The sequence below is a fragment of the Henckelia pumila genome, chromosome 2 (genome assembly GCF_033568475.1).
Source record: "Henckelia pumila isolate YLH828 chromosome 2, ASM3356847v2, whole genome shotgun sequence".
NCBI lineage: Eukaryota > Viridiplantae > Streptophyta > Magnoliopsida > Lamiales > Gesneriaceae > Henckelia > Henckelia pumila.
Genome location: NC_133121.1, coordinates 26,086,334 through 26,102,096, shown reverse-complemented (window position 1 = coordinate 26,102,096; position 15,763 = coordinate 26,086,334). Strand labels below are relative to the sequence as shown.

At 38.9% G+C, this 15,763-nt stretch overlaps 1 protein-coding gene across 1 annotated transcript; it reads right to left on the bottom strand.

Annotated features, from left to right (window-relative positions):
- Positions 1-12,678: 12,678 nt before the first annotated feature.
- LOC140877408 (uncharacterized) lies at positions 12,679-14,538 on the bottom strand. The gene has a single exon (XM_073280943.1). It carries the CDS (start codon positions 14,536-14,538, stop codon positions 12,679-12,681), a length of 1,860 nt encoding a protein of 619 aa, XP_073137044.1.
- Positions 14,539-15,763: the final 1,225 nt, after the last annotated feature.

Below are 15,763 nucleotides of genomic sequence, written 5' to 3'. Positions count from 1 at the left end.
CCCTAGGATGAGAATTGCAGCACCTAGGCGCTAGTTTTGGTGCCTAGGCGCTGCTGTGCGAAATTTTTTAAAAAAGGCATTTTTCGAAATATTAAAATTTTGAATTTTCGGACTTTATTTGACTGGCTTTCAAATACATATAAAAGAGGGTTTTAAGACCGCATAGAGGGGTTGAACACGCAGAGAATGCAGACAAGAGGCGAGAGGCGGCTAGGCTTGGAGATTGAAGATTTGCTCCATCGTCATCAGAGTTTTTCTTTCTTTCTTCTTTTTGTTTGAATTCTAGTTTCAATTATTGAGTAGTTTGTTTTCAACCAAGACGGCGTGATTGGGCCGAAAAAATTCATGTAGAAAACTTGGATGTTTGTTTGGGATTTTTCAGACTTGATTTTATTTTATTGATTTTCATATTTATATTTGTCTTGTGAATAGCCTAATCAACTGTTTGCTTGCATGTTAATTGATTCCAAGTCGACAGAGGAGTTATTGATTTCGATCACTCTGATAATTAACATATTGTAAAACCGACTAGAAATAGAATTCTGTTTCAGTGTGCGGTTGGGTGTAAACTGAATTTTCATAAATATTTAATGAATTCAAATTTGATTAGAATTACGAAAGATTAATCCGTCAATATTTGAGTAGGTTTGATTGTTCTAAAAATAGACCTTTGAACAAGATAGGAGAATTCCCGTGATCTAAGATTAAATCTGAGTCCTGAATTAACTAGATGTTACATGATTTGTTTGGTACCTACGTGTGTCTTGATTGTCTCTTTTAAATTATTTTTATCGTCAGTTATTTTAATTCTTATTTTTTTCAGAATTTTTTATTTTATTTTCTTATTTTATTTAAATAAAATTGATTTTTATGATTTTGTCTAGATTAAGCTAAATAATTAATTCTTGAGAATTGACTGCAGTCCCTGTGGGATCGATACTTGGACTCTCAGTCCACTTTACTATTACTTGACCTGGTGCGCTTGCTAGTAGATTTATATCACACCGATTTAGCCGGTCAACGTGTCAATAAGTCAATGAGTTTGACTATTTATGGATATCTGGTAATATTGATATTCTGAGATAATGGAAATAAAATAATTATTAATTCCAGATAATTTAATTTTGAGAAATAATAAGTTTGGTTGACTTGTCAAAGCCTGAGATTTACTCAATTTATTTATTGGGAATTTAGTGGTCTAGTTGACTGGTCAAAATTCACTATTCCGGATAATTGTAAAAATGTGTTAAATTACATATTGGAGTAAAATAACATAAGAGCATTGAATTGGATCTGACCAGGTCATTTTAGGATCAATTTTTATAATATTAAGTGGTGCTCTCTCTCTCTCATGCACGAAACACCCACACACTAAAACCTTATCCCCCAAAATGCCCCACCGTCGCCGGCCGTCCAATCGCCGCCATTGCCGTCGATTGACCATGCCATCTTGTAGCTCTCGTCGAGGCGATCATAACCATACAAAGAATCGTGAGTTTTGGTGCCTGTTTGGTCCGGTTCGAAGCTAAAACGTGAGGGTCACTATTCAACATCTTCCTCGCACGAAATTGACGGATTTGAGTTCGATTATTGTTGTTTTTGTGTTGTTAAGAGGTTATATGATGTGTGTAGATTATTTCACGAGCTTATTACAGCTTTTTCCGTTGACAACTCGGGTAGATCTAAGCTCGAACGCCGCCGCCTGTTTTTCACCAATTCCAGCCGCCACGGTGGTCCATTCCGGTTGTGACCTAGTGCATTGGAATCATCTCGTCGAGCTCTACAAGGCTGCCAAATTTCATCATCTCTAAGTGATATATCAAAATATCCAAGTTTCGAGTCGAATTTCGAAACCGTGAAGCGGTGATAACGCAATAAAGTTTGGAAATTTTTGGTCAATGTTTGACCAGAGTTGACTAGGGTTGACTTTTGACCGTTATGTGATTTTTTGCAGATCAGAATCTAGTTGAGGATATTTAGAAACAGAAATCAGCCGTTTAGGGAATTGAGCTTTCCACAATTGGGAATTATGAGATTCCCCAGTCCCGATATACGCAACTGTAACTGTATAAGTTTTTCGTGTTTTAAACGCAAATGCATGTTATACTCTTCCTTGGTCACCCATTTAGATCAATATATTCAATATTTTGATGATTAAGTCGTGTTGTTGCATTTTTATGTGGATATGGTAGCTCAAGTTTTAAGCTTCATGCATCATTGACGTTTTTATGCATTGTGGCTTGATTTTGGGTGATTTTTCAGCCATGGATAGGTCCTAGCTATTGTTCACTGATTTGGTGGCTGAGTCAGGTCCCTTTGGGTCTTAGATTAAGTTGGCTTGAGCTAGTGTTGGCTATGTGAAGAGTTGGCTGGTTGTAAGGTGGTCTACCTAGCGGGCAAGGCTCGGGCAAGTGGGTTATCCGGGTTATTTTATTTCGGGTCGGATAATTTATTTAGGAGTCCAAGTGTCAAGTCTGTTTATTGGGTCAAGTCAATTTATTGGGCCAAGTTTATTCATTGGGCCAAGTTCGTTTATTGGGCCAAGTCAGATTATTGGGCCAAGTTTGTTTATTGGGCCAAGTCTGTTTATTGGGCCAAGTTTATTCATTGGGTCAAGTTTGTTAGTTGGATAAAGTTGTTGGGCCAAATCTATTAGGCCTAGTTGTTGGGAAAAACTTATTGGGCTTAAAATATTTATTTGGGCTTAATTTATTAATTAGACTAAATTTGTTAATGGGCCTAAGTTGATTAATTTATTTAGTGGACTAAGTTCTAAGTTGGGATAAGTACTATTGGGTCAATCTAAGTCCAATTGCTTCAAATTACGTGTGATTGATCTAGTCTAAGTATTTTTGGACTGAACAAGTGTTAATTTGTCGTCTAAGTTCATGGGCTTTAGTTAAGGGGCAGCAACTCGAACTAGCCATTGGAAAATAAAATAGTCCGTAAATATATATTTAATGGATGTATATGTATATTTGAATATAAGTATAATTTATGAAAAAAAAAATTAAATATATATTTACGGGCAGAATTTTAAGGAAAATGATAGTTTTTTAAGTTCATTATTCATGCATGTATTTTATGTTAAGATAATGGCATGTCTCGATGCATAAGCAATCACTCTATCACATTGCATGAGCACGACACCTAAGCCCATCTTAGACGCGTCTGTGTAAAAAACGAGCTCCTCGTGCTCCACTAGCATCGTTAACACTGGCGCAGATCTGAGTGCCTCCTTCAGCTGATCAAAGCTCCTCTGACAATCAGGACACCACACAAATTTCGCATTCTTCTTGGTCAAGGATGTCAGGGGCACTGAAATAGATGAAAATACCTTGATAAACTTCCGGTAGTATCCTGCCAGGCCCAAGAAACTCCGAATCTCCGATGCGTTCTTTGGAATCCCCCAACTCTGCACTGCCTCAACCTTAACCGGATCCACTGCTATCCCGTCTCTAGTAACAATATGGCCAAGAAATTCCACCTGCTCGAGCCAAAATTCACACTTGCTGAACTTCACATATAATCAATGCTCCCTCAGAATATGCAAAGCTGTCTGCAAATGCTGTCTATGCTCCTCCATGCTCCTAGAGTAGATCAAGATATCATCAATAAACACAATGATGAACTGGTATAGATATGGCTGGAATACACGGTTTATGAGATCATTGAAGACCACTGGAGCATTAGTCAGTCCAAATGGCTTCACTAAAAACTCATAATGCCCATATCGTGTTTGAAAAGCAGTCTTGGACACGTCAGAATCCCTGACTTGCAATTGATGTTATCTAGAGCGCAGATCGATCTTAGAGAATACCAAAGCTCCCTGCAACTGATCAAATAAGTTTTCGATCCTCGGCAGTGAATACTTATTCTTCACTGTAACTGTGTTAAGCTCTCTGTAGTCAATGCACAGTCTTATACTGCCATCCTTCTTTTTCACAAACAACACTGGCGCTCCCCAAGGAGAAAAGCTAGGGCGAATGAAGCCCTTCTCCAATAGCTCCTGAATCTGCTCCTTCAGCTCTTTCATCTCAGTAGAAGCAAGTCGATACGGTGCCTTAAAAATAGGCACAGTATCTGGCATCAGCTCAATACTGAACTCCACCTCTCTGACTGGTGGAATTTCTGCAACATCATCTGAAAAAGACATCCGAAAAGTCACAAACAACCTCTATCTCAGCCATAGATTTGGTAGGTGATTCTGACACTTTAACTAAACTGGAAAGAAACACCTAGCAACCCCTCCATAATAGTTTCCTCACACGCACATATGAGATTACATGCGAAGCACTGCTCCCCTGGGATGCAAAGAAAATGAATGGGTCTCTATCAGAAGGCTTCACTGACACGGTCCTCTGCCGAAAATCAATCGAATCTCCATTCGCTGACAGCCATTCCATTTCCAGTATAAGATCAAAGCCCGTCATTGGTAATACAACTAAATCGACCTTGATCGTATGCCCTTGCAACTCTAATTCCAGCCCTCTGATGACACTAGTTGTAGCGACCCTATCCGAATCCACTACCTAATCAGAGTTAAGAGCATAATTAAGCATGCATTAAATAAATTGCTGCGGAAGACTTAAATACAATCAAACCGGCAGAATACAACCGGCTAAATAAATCAATATACAACCCAATCGAATTAAAAATAATCCTATGGGTAGAAACCTACAGCTAATCCTGCTGTCTTCAAGGTCACTGGCTACTCCAAGCTCCTGGTGCTCAACCCTAAACCTACACCTGCCCCGTCGAATGGGGTGTCCAGATACACAGAAAATACTAGACATGAGCTCTAAGCTCAATACGAAAGCACGGATAAACATACAAATATAATGCATGCAAATGACAGGGTATCCATATCAAGGATAACTGTATACAAACTGCTCAAACTGGCGCCTGGGACATGAGCTCGTCACATCGGGGACGCTAACCACTGTGCGCGACCACTCACTCCCGAATCTTGGACGTGGACCACAGAGTCCTCAAGATACCAGTACCTAAGGGTACTCGATATCAAACGTCCTAACAGGGCTGAGCAACCCTAACTGGCTCATCTCAAAAGATGTACAGACACAAATGATATGTACATGCCACATAACAATAATAACATGCAAACACATAAATGCAACATATAAGCATGCATATTCGCTGACAATATCAGTCAGTACTTACGTACCTTACTACAAGCAGTCCTAGTAGTCCCACTCTAGCATCCAAGCCTATCATCAAATTTATAAATCAAATACCCATCCATCATTCATTATGCTCTAAAAGCCTTAACTAAGCTATTGCATACTCCTAAATAATTTAAGGAGACCATAGCTATACCTGCGTTCATCGTCAGCCCACTGATGGCGACTATCCCGCAACTAGGGGAACACCCATGCTGCAGCTCCACAGCCTCGAGCACGGCTCTACTACACGAGCACTGCCCCGCTACTATTTCAGACACTGTCTGACTATATGAAAAATATATTTCCGCGGCCTCATTTTATAGACGAGGGTTCGGATCGTCCGAACCTGCCTTTGGACCGTCCGAACTCTGCATGCATGACAAGTGTCACCTGATAGCAGTTCGGGCCATCCGATCGGGACTTTGGATCATCCGATCCCGATATTACGTCATCCATTACGTCACTCCTTCGAACACCTGGCCGGACCACTGTTAGGACCATCCGATCTTGGACTTCGGATCATCCGAACTCAACTTTCAGTCAATCAAATAATTTCCTTATCTTATCTTATCTGAGGAAGATCGGACCGTCCGATCCCTCTTCGGATCATCCGAACCCCTGCCATCCGAACAGGTTCAAGGCCTCCGAACCCACACACTTTGGGCCATCCGATCCCTGGTTCGGAGCCTCCGATCCTGTCTAAGTCTCGAAATCTTCCCAACTATTTTCAAGTGTTCTGGATCCATTTTCGGACTCCGTTAATCCATTTGGAATCTCCTTAATAATGTTTTATTTAATCTAAACATGATCACATGATTAATTACTCATTAATCAATAATTCTGGATACGGGCTACTACATTCTCTCCACCCCCCCCCCCCCCCCTCTCTCTTAAAAGATTCCGTTCTCGAAATCTAGGGTAAACCTCGAGAACAAACATAGACCACTTGCCCAATCCACCAATATTTTCGGTTCGAAACATCTAGTCTAATAACCTTCGACAAACCCCAAACCTCGCTAAGCCTGCAGGGTCTGTTTAATCACTAAACCACATCAGGACTTATACTCTGTATAGAATCTGCGCTGATTCTCAACTCTCAAGCCTTCAACAATCACCCTGGAAATCACTGCCTTCTTATCCGCAATACTGCTAGAATTGTGTAACACTACTGACTACCGTCAGTTACCCATCGTTATCCGCAAACGACACATCACATTCGATGCCGACTGTATCTGTAGTACCTAAAATCCAATCTACTAAATCGCATGTGTTAAATTTAATAAATATTATGATTATTATTTTTAAGTTTATTTGATTTAAATTCTTTATGTGAATTATGTGTTAATAAATATTTTTATTATTTATTCATTTATTTTATTTTACTAACTATTTAAATAATGTTTTTATTTGTTTAAGTTTATTTGTCTAAATGATTTTTATTGTGCAAATTAATTGTTTTAAATATTTTAAAGGTTTAAGCTTGCATATTTAAATGATTTTAATTGTTTAGTTTATTCTTTTAAACGATTTTAACTATTTAGCTTATTTGTTTAAATATTTTCTAGTGTCCAACTTATTTATTTTAAAATATCCTAAGTTTAGTGGTTAGTTATTTTAAATTATTTTAAATGTCTAGCTTATTTATTTAAATCCTTTTTAATTGTCCAAATCATTTTAAAGGTTTTAGACTTGTTTATTCAAATCTTTCTTTTTATTTGTCCAAATTATTTTAAAGGTTTTTATTTCCACTTGTTCATTTATTTAAATTGCTTTTAAACGTTAGTCTAGTTGTTTAAATTATTTTAAATCGCTCTGCCTGTTATTTAAATATTTTACTCGTTGTCGTGACATCAGAATATTTTAAGTGTTTAATTCTTGAATTTTCATGCCTAAATTAGTCTTTAATATTTATGATTTTAATTATTTTGAATTTCTGTGTTAATTGGCTAAATATTATATTTTTTTCGCGCATTAGAATTTATTATTATTTTTACTATTGCGAATATTAGCATTTTAATTCCAATACTAGTAAAATCAATTTAATATTTTAAATTAGGATTTTTTTAAGCGTGTATTTTTATTTTTAGTGCGATTTTATTTGTAGTCTTAATTGTTAGTTGGGTTTAGCACTTTTTAAAAGCGTGTTTCACTTTTTCATGAAATCCCTACACTCCCATTTTTCTAGGGTTTACCTATGCTAGTACTTGGACTCAAATATTTAATCCTAGCCACACACACACACCCACTCAAAACATACACAACTCACGCACACACACACTCACACACCCTTAGCAGTGCAGATTTCCCCTATACTTCAAGAAAATCGATCGGCTTCAGCTCCTTCTTCACCAAACTAGTTGCCACAGCTTCCTTCCCTTCTTCTTCTCCGGCAAGGTAGCTTCCTCGGCGAGCTGAGCAAGTTGTTACCTTAGAGTTTTGAGCTCGATTCCAGCTCCATTACCAGCCTTCGATCTGCCGCAACAGCTCTTGCCTTTTTCGAATTTTTTTCTTTCACTTAGCAGGGCAAGACATTGAGTTCTTTCTTCACCATTTCAGAGTATTGTGTCGTGTGAAGATTGTGTAATCGCCTTTCATTTTTTTTTCCACAGAGTTCGTCCCCTGTTCGAAGGAAATGGATTCGGCTGCAGCACTTGAGCTTGTGTTCTTCGATATTTTCTTGTTGTAGCTTAGGCAAGAATTGTGAGGGCCCGTTCCTGATTAGTATTTAATGACAATGCAATCAGGATTAATTAATGTAAACAGCGAAAACGAGTTAAAATTTTGTTTTCGGGCCTACCGAAAATTCGGCATGACCTCCCCGTAAATCGGACATATCGGGGAAATCAAAACTCAAACAGCAACACAATACTCGAAAATAGTGTTGAATTCAACAACACACAAACCTACAGCCGCACTGGCCAGGACTAAGCACATGCAAGCCGGCAAGGCTAAACACATCAACAAGAAATTCCAAACGTCACAAGAATATCAATACAGATACACGGGGCATCTCCCCGGCAAATAAAAGTCTCCAATAATAATACATAATATCTGGGAACTCGAAGATGACTCAATACCCTCCCTAGGTTCCAGCGGCAGATGCACCACCAGAGGCAACAGAACCACCTGTATTACCTGCCATGGCAATAACAACAAAACCACAGTAGTTTCGAGGGACAGGGGTCAAACCCCAGTACAAAGATCAAATAAATTACAGCAAAATAAATTATATGTGAAACAACTAATGCAATGCAAGTGAATGGTATCAAGGAACATCGGATATCAAAATCTGGATCCAAAGAACAATATCTAATCTGTGGCCACCTGTGCTAGGGGGACAATTTCAAACACTGCGAGGCCCTGCATCAGTACGCGTCAAGGATGACAGTCTGCAGAACTGCGCGGCCTTTACGCTAGCTCTGATTTCTAAACAACTCATTAAAGAGTGGATAACAATCTCAGAAATAAGATAATAATGGCTCAATATGAATGCAATGCATCATTCATCAGAATCATCATATACAACATATAAACAAGCCAATACCTCGAATAGAAATTAGACATTTTACATATCCTCATAAAGGCTGTAAGATAGCGATCAATCCGTACCTTAATTGCCAAATAATTATCAGAGTAATTCTTACAAACTTGATGCAAATCCTAATTACTCCAAACATGAGGCAATTACCATTTTCATCAATCCTAACATATATTTTAACTTTCAAACAATTTAAATATTCAATCCTAGGGTCGAAAAAGCTCAAATCTCAATTCCTAATTTTTCGAAAAATTCCGAACAATTATAGAATTTATATATAATAATTCTAAGGCATTCCAAGACCCAAACATTCAATAATTCAACACCATAATTCGAAAATCCCTAAAATATACATACTGAATTTTCGAAATAAATTCTAGAAAAATAGGAAATTCGATCAATACCTCCAATCGGCTCAAATATAGCACCTACAACCAATAAATAATCATATATCAATTATTTGGATTCGAATTCAAACAAAAATTCCCAAATTCAAACCCTAACTCAAGATATACCTCAAGACGTCGAATTAAAGGTCTAAACAACCTGAATAACCCTCCTCCTAGCTCAAGCGGTGATCGGACAGTGGCTAGGGCGGCGAAGACAGCGGCTGGTGCGAAATCGAGTTTCGAGCGATGCGAGAAAACCTTACAAAATTGGTACCAAAAGAAAGCTCTCGTCGCGAGGATTTCGGAACTACTTTTGGATTTTAAATTGAGCGAACGACGGAGAAGTTATCGCCGGTCAAAGGCAACGAAAATTGAAAAGAAAGGAAAAGAGAAGGAAGAACAGGGGATCGGTCGAGAGAGAGATGAGAGGAGAGAGAAATGCTGATAATAATATATTGTATTCTTATGTGTGTGTATTTTATTTATTGAGTCCAAAACTTGACCCGATTAATTTAATTCTAAATCTTGTGTGCCATAAAAATTAAATATTTATTTTAATACCGTCTATACATCGATATTTTCGAATACATATTTTTAACACATAATTTAATTATTTGGCTTAATTATTTTAATTCACCACTTTAAAATAATTATTAACAAATCTAGCCAAATAATATGGTAATTAACAGCGGGTCCTTACAATTCTCCCCCACTAAAAGAAGATTTCGTCCTCAAAATCAAACACACACATAAGACAACATACAAAGTGGTTTAAACATCTACCACTGATAATACATAGGATAATCAGAGTAGATGGAATAATTAACTGCATTCTCAAACAAATGAGGCCATTCTTGACGCATCTTTGCCTCGATTTCCCATGTAGCCTCTTCTGTCCCATGTCTACTCCACTGAACCATAACCAATGGAATGTTCTTGTTCTGGAGTTGCTTCTCTCTACGATACAGAATCTTCACTGGGTACTCAGCATAGCTAAGGGAATTGTCCAACTCTACCTCCTCGGCCCTCAAGATATGAGATGGATCTGGCTCATACTTCTGCAACATCGACACATGAAACATATCATGTATCGCAGGCAAACTCTGTGGCAAGTCCAAACGATAAGACAAAATAACAATCTTCTCGACAATCACATATGGACCAATATAGCGAGGAGCTAGATTCCCTTTACGCACAAATCTCATAGTACCACGAAACGGTGAAACTTTCAGGAAAACATAATCACCAAACTGAAATTCTAAAGGTCTACGCCTCTTGTTTGCATAACTAGCTTGGCGATCTTAGGCTTCTTTCATTCTTTTACTGATCAAGACAAATTTGTCCTTCATCTCCTGAACGAATTCAGGCATAGCCAATTGTCATTCTCCTACTTCTTCCCAGCAAGTTGGAGATCTGCACTTTCTGCCATACAAGGCTTCAAAAGGAGCCATTCCAATCGAAGTATGGAAACTGTTATTGTAGGAGAATTCAACCAAAGATAACTATTCTTGCCAACTACCACTGAAATCCATCACCATAGCTCTCAACATGTCTTCCAATGTTTGGATGGTTCTCTCTGACTGACCATCTGTCTGTGGGTGATAGGCAGTGCTCATCGCTAACTTTGAACCCAAGGCTGATTGCAAACTAGCCCAAAACTTAGAAGTAAATCTTGGATCACGATCAGATACTATGGTTACTGGCACACCATGCAATCTCACCACTTTATCAATTTACAGCTTAGCCATTTTCTTATAAGGACAAGTTCGATCATATGGAATAAAATGGGCTGATTTCGACAGTCTATCAACAATCACCCAAATAGCATCACAACCATGAACAGATCGAGGTAGGTGTGTCACGAAATCCATAGCAATGTGCTCCCAATTCCATTGTGGCACTTCCATATTGTGTAACATACCACCAGGTCTCATCCTTTCAGCTTTAACCTGTTGGCAAGTCAAACATATTGCTACAAAGTCTGAAATTTCCTTTTTCATACCTTCCCACAGAAACTGGGATCGCAAGGCATGATACATATTTCTATTTTCTGGGTGAACACTGTGTCGACTACAATGTGCTTCTCCTAAGATAGCTTCTTTCAAGTCTATCAAATTTGAAACCACAAGTCTTCTTTTAAAAATCAAGCATCCATCTGAAGTGACATCAAACTTATCTGACTGTCCCGTTTGAGACAATTCTTTCAATTTCTAAATATAAGGATCAGTCCTTTGCGCTGTTTTGATGTCAGAAACTATCTGTGGTTCAACTTGAATAGACGAAACGATAAAGTAGTTGTCACTGGGTTGGTAAGTCCAACCTAAAGTCCCCAAGTGCTCATGGACTTTAGATATTGTAAGAGATGTTAACATTGCATTCTGAACTTTCCGGCTAAGAGCATCTGCAACTAGATTCATCTTACCGGGTTGATACTGGATATCACAATCAAAGTCCTTAAGTAATTCCATCCAGCGACGTTGTCTCATGTCCAGATCAGATTGTGTGAAAATATACTTAAGACTTTTGTGATCAGAATATATCACAAACTGTTCTCCGTACAGATAATGACGCCATATTTTCAATGCAAATACAATGGCACCAAACTCTAAATCATGAACTGGATATCGAGTTTCATGAGGTTTCAACTGATGTGATGCATAAGCAATAACTCGCTCATGCTGCATCAAAACACATCCAAGTCCATTTAGAGAAGCATCTGTACAAATGACAAACCCACCTGAGCCCGAAGGTAAAGCTAAAATAGGGGCTGTGGTTAACTTTTCTTTCAAAGTTTGAAAACTAGTTTCACACTCTCTAGTCCAAAAAAACGTCGATCTTTCTGTGTCAGTTGGGTCATAGGCTTCGATATCTTCGAAAATCCTTCGATAAATCACCTATAATATCCAGCCAATCCCAAGAAACTACGAATCTCAGAAACATTTCTGGGTGTTGTCCAATTAAGGACAACATCAATCTTACTGGGATCAACAGACACTCCTTGAGCTGATATTACATGTCCCAAAAATACAACTCTGTCTAACCAGAACTCACACTTTGAAAACTTAGCGTACAGTTGTGCAGTTCTGAGAGTCTGAAAGACTAGTCTCAAATGATCTCGATGCTCTTTCAATGATTTTGAATAGATCCGAATGTCATCAATGAAAACGATAACAAATATGTCTATAAACTCTCGAAATATACGGTTCATCAAATCCATAAAAATCGCTGGAGCATTCGTTAACCCAAATGGCATGACGAGGAATTCATAGTGACCATATCGTGTTCGAAATGCTGTCTTCGGAATATCTTCTTCTCGGACTTGAAGTTGATGGTAACCAAAACGAAGATAAATTTTTGAGTACATAGACGTACCTTGGAACTGATCAAACAAATCGTCAATGCGTGGCAATGGGTATTTATTCTTCACTGTGATCTGATTTAACTGACGGTAATCAATACACATTCTCATTGATCCATCTTTTTTTTTCACAAACAGTATAGGAGCTCCCCAAGGCGACATACTTGGCCTGATGCAACCTTTCTTCAGGAGACCCTGCAACTGCTCTTTTCATTCCTTCAATTCTGCTGGAGCTAATCGATAAGGTGCTCTGGAAACTGGATTTGCTCCGGGCATCAAATCAATACTAAAATCTATTTTCCTTTGAGGCGGAAAGCCTGGATTCTCTTCGGGAAATACGTCAGGAAATTCCTCAACCACTGGAATATCAGAAACTTTCAATCCCTTGTCTTGTGTAGCATCTACTTCATAGATCAAATACCTTTCATTCCCAGCATACAGTAGCCCAAACATTTGCATGGTTGACACTAAAGGGATATGGGATCGAGAATCATCACCATAAAAATTCCATTTACCACCAACATACGGTCGAAATCTTACTACTCCATGAAAACAGTCAACATTAGCTCGATAGTTGGTCAAAGTATCCATTCCGATAATACAGTCAAAATCAGACATAGACAACTTAATCAAGTTGGTTATCATAATACTTTCATCGAAACAGATTACACAGTTTATCACTATCTCACGCGATCTTAAACACACACCGGCAGGGGTAGACACAGACACTGGATCAATCAACAAGGTAGTAGCAATCTCATGCTCAACAATAAATGCAGCGGATAGAAATGAATGAGATGCTCCTGTGTCTATCAATATACGAGCAGGATGATCAAAGATAAAACATATACCTGCTATAACCCCTCCAGGTGCATCCTGAGCCTGGTCATGAGTCAACGCATGAACTCTAGCCTGCTGAGGCCCTGGAAGCTGCTGCTGAGAAGGACCTCTCAGTTGGGAGAAACTAGGTTGTGGTGCAAACTGAGGAGTGAAAGGTCTAGGAGCTGGAGCTCGAGGAAACTGGCTAGTCTGAGAAGACTGATGCTGTTGTCCTCCCCTATTAGGACAAACCTTCGCATAATGTCTTGGTTGACCACAAGTACGACAAACTCCCTGAACTCCTACGCACTGATCGGATGGATTCCTTCCTCCACACCTATTGCAAGACTCTCTGGAAACCCATGAAGATCCCCCACCATGAGAACTACCAGAACTAGAGGAAGTGCTAAATGACTTCTTCTTGAATTTCTTTCCCTTAGGCTTAAATCTTTGAGGCCTAGGTTGCTGAAATGATTGCTGGGGTGCAAAAGAGGCGTTTGCTGAAAATTGTGCATTGCCAGAGGGTGCTTGCATCGTATACTGCGGTTGACCCCTTCTCAACCCTGCCTCCAGTCTAATGGATTTGTCAACCGCATCAGCATAATCAACTGGGTTGCTGGCCAAGACCAACGAGTAAAGATTCTGATTCAGTCCTTCCATAAACTTTTCAAGCTTAGCTCCATCTTTAGAAGCAATGTGCGGCACATAAGTGAACAATGAAGACAACTTCCTGGCATACTCTGCAGCACTCAAATCACCTTGAACCAGATTGAAAAACTCAGATGCTTTCTCAGCCACAAAAAAAGGTGGAGCATATTCTTGTCGGAACTTGGAGCAGAAAACATCCCAAGTAACAGGTCTACCAGCCTCAACCAGAGCTGTTCGCATAGCCTCCCACCAACGTTCAGCAGTATCCTTCAATTGTAGAACCACCATTGTTACCTTTCGCTCAGAATTATAGTGCACCAGCCCAAACAGGTTGTTCATGGCTCTCAACCAAGATTCAGCTTTTTCACTGCCTTCATCTCCTCTGAAAGTAGGTTGATTCAATCTTTGAAATCTAGTGACCACCAACTCCATTTCATCCACTTGATTGCCCAACTGGTCCACTTCAGCATCAATATCATTTATTGCATTTCTTGCAGGACGACCACGTATCCCACGCAAGACTCCATAAAGACCAACCTCATTCTGAGCACTAGATTCTCGTACAACATTCTTTCCTTTTCCACCTCGAAGTATAGGGGCCATCTAAAGAAATACAAGGTCAAATCTTTAGGCAAAATATAGTACAAGATGATAACGTAATTCTTGGCAAATGAGCTTAAAAAGTCAAAGCCTAGTTAACTACTAACTCTAAAGCAAATCATTCAAGTAACAAATAACAGATAAGAGCTAGTAGTCAAACAAATACACAATCATCTTCATTCGTTCCTAGACTCTATTTCGAGCATATCCCAGTTTATGCTCTGATACCAAATGTGAGGGCGCATTCCTAATTAGTATTTAATGACCATGCAATCATGATTAATTAATGTAAACAGCAAAAACGAGTTAAATTTTTGCTTTCGGGCCTACCGAAAATTCGACATGACCTCCCCGTAAATCGGACATACCGGGGAAATCAAAACTCAAACAGCAACACAATACTCGAAAATAGTGTTCAATTCAACAACACACAAACCTACTGCCGCACTGGCCAGGACTAAACACATGCAAGCCGGCAAGGCTAAACACATCAACAAGCAATTCCAAGTCGCAAGAATATCAATACAGATACACGGGGCATCTCCCCGGAAAATAAAAGACTCCAATAATAATACATAATATCTGGGAACTCGATGACAACTCAATACCTCCCTGGGTTCCAGTGGCAGATGCACCACCTGAGGCAACAGAACCACCTGTATTACCTGCCATGGCAATAACAACAAAACCACAGCAGTCCCGAGGGACAGGGGTCAAACCCCAGTACGAAGATCAAATAAATTACAGCAAAATAAATGATATGTAAAATAACTAATGCAATGCAAGTGAATGGTACCAAGGAACATTGGATATCAAAATCTAGATCCAAAGAACAATAACTAATCTGTGGCCACCTGTGCTAGGGGTACAGTTTCAAACACTGCGCGGCCCTCCATCAGTACGCGTCAAGGGGGACAGTCCGCAGAACTGCGCGGCCCTTATGCTAGCTCTGATTTCTAAACAACTCATTAAAGAGTGGATAACAATATCAGAAATAAGAGAATAATGGCTCAATATGAATGCAATGCATCATTCATCACAATCATCATATACAACATATAAACAAGCCAATACCTCGAATAGCAATAAGAAATTTTACATATCCTCATAAAGTCTGTAAGATAGGGATCAATCCGTACCTTAATTGCCAAATAATTACCAGAGTAATTCTTACAAACTTGATGCAAATCCTAATTATTCCAAACCTGAGGCAATTACCATTTCCATC

Excerpts from the sequence above, each read along its gene's own strand:
- LOC140877408 (XM_073280943.1), bottom strand. The coding sequence starts at position 14,538 with ATGGCCCCTATACTTCGAGGTGGAAAAGGAAAGAATGTTGTACGAGAA.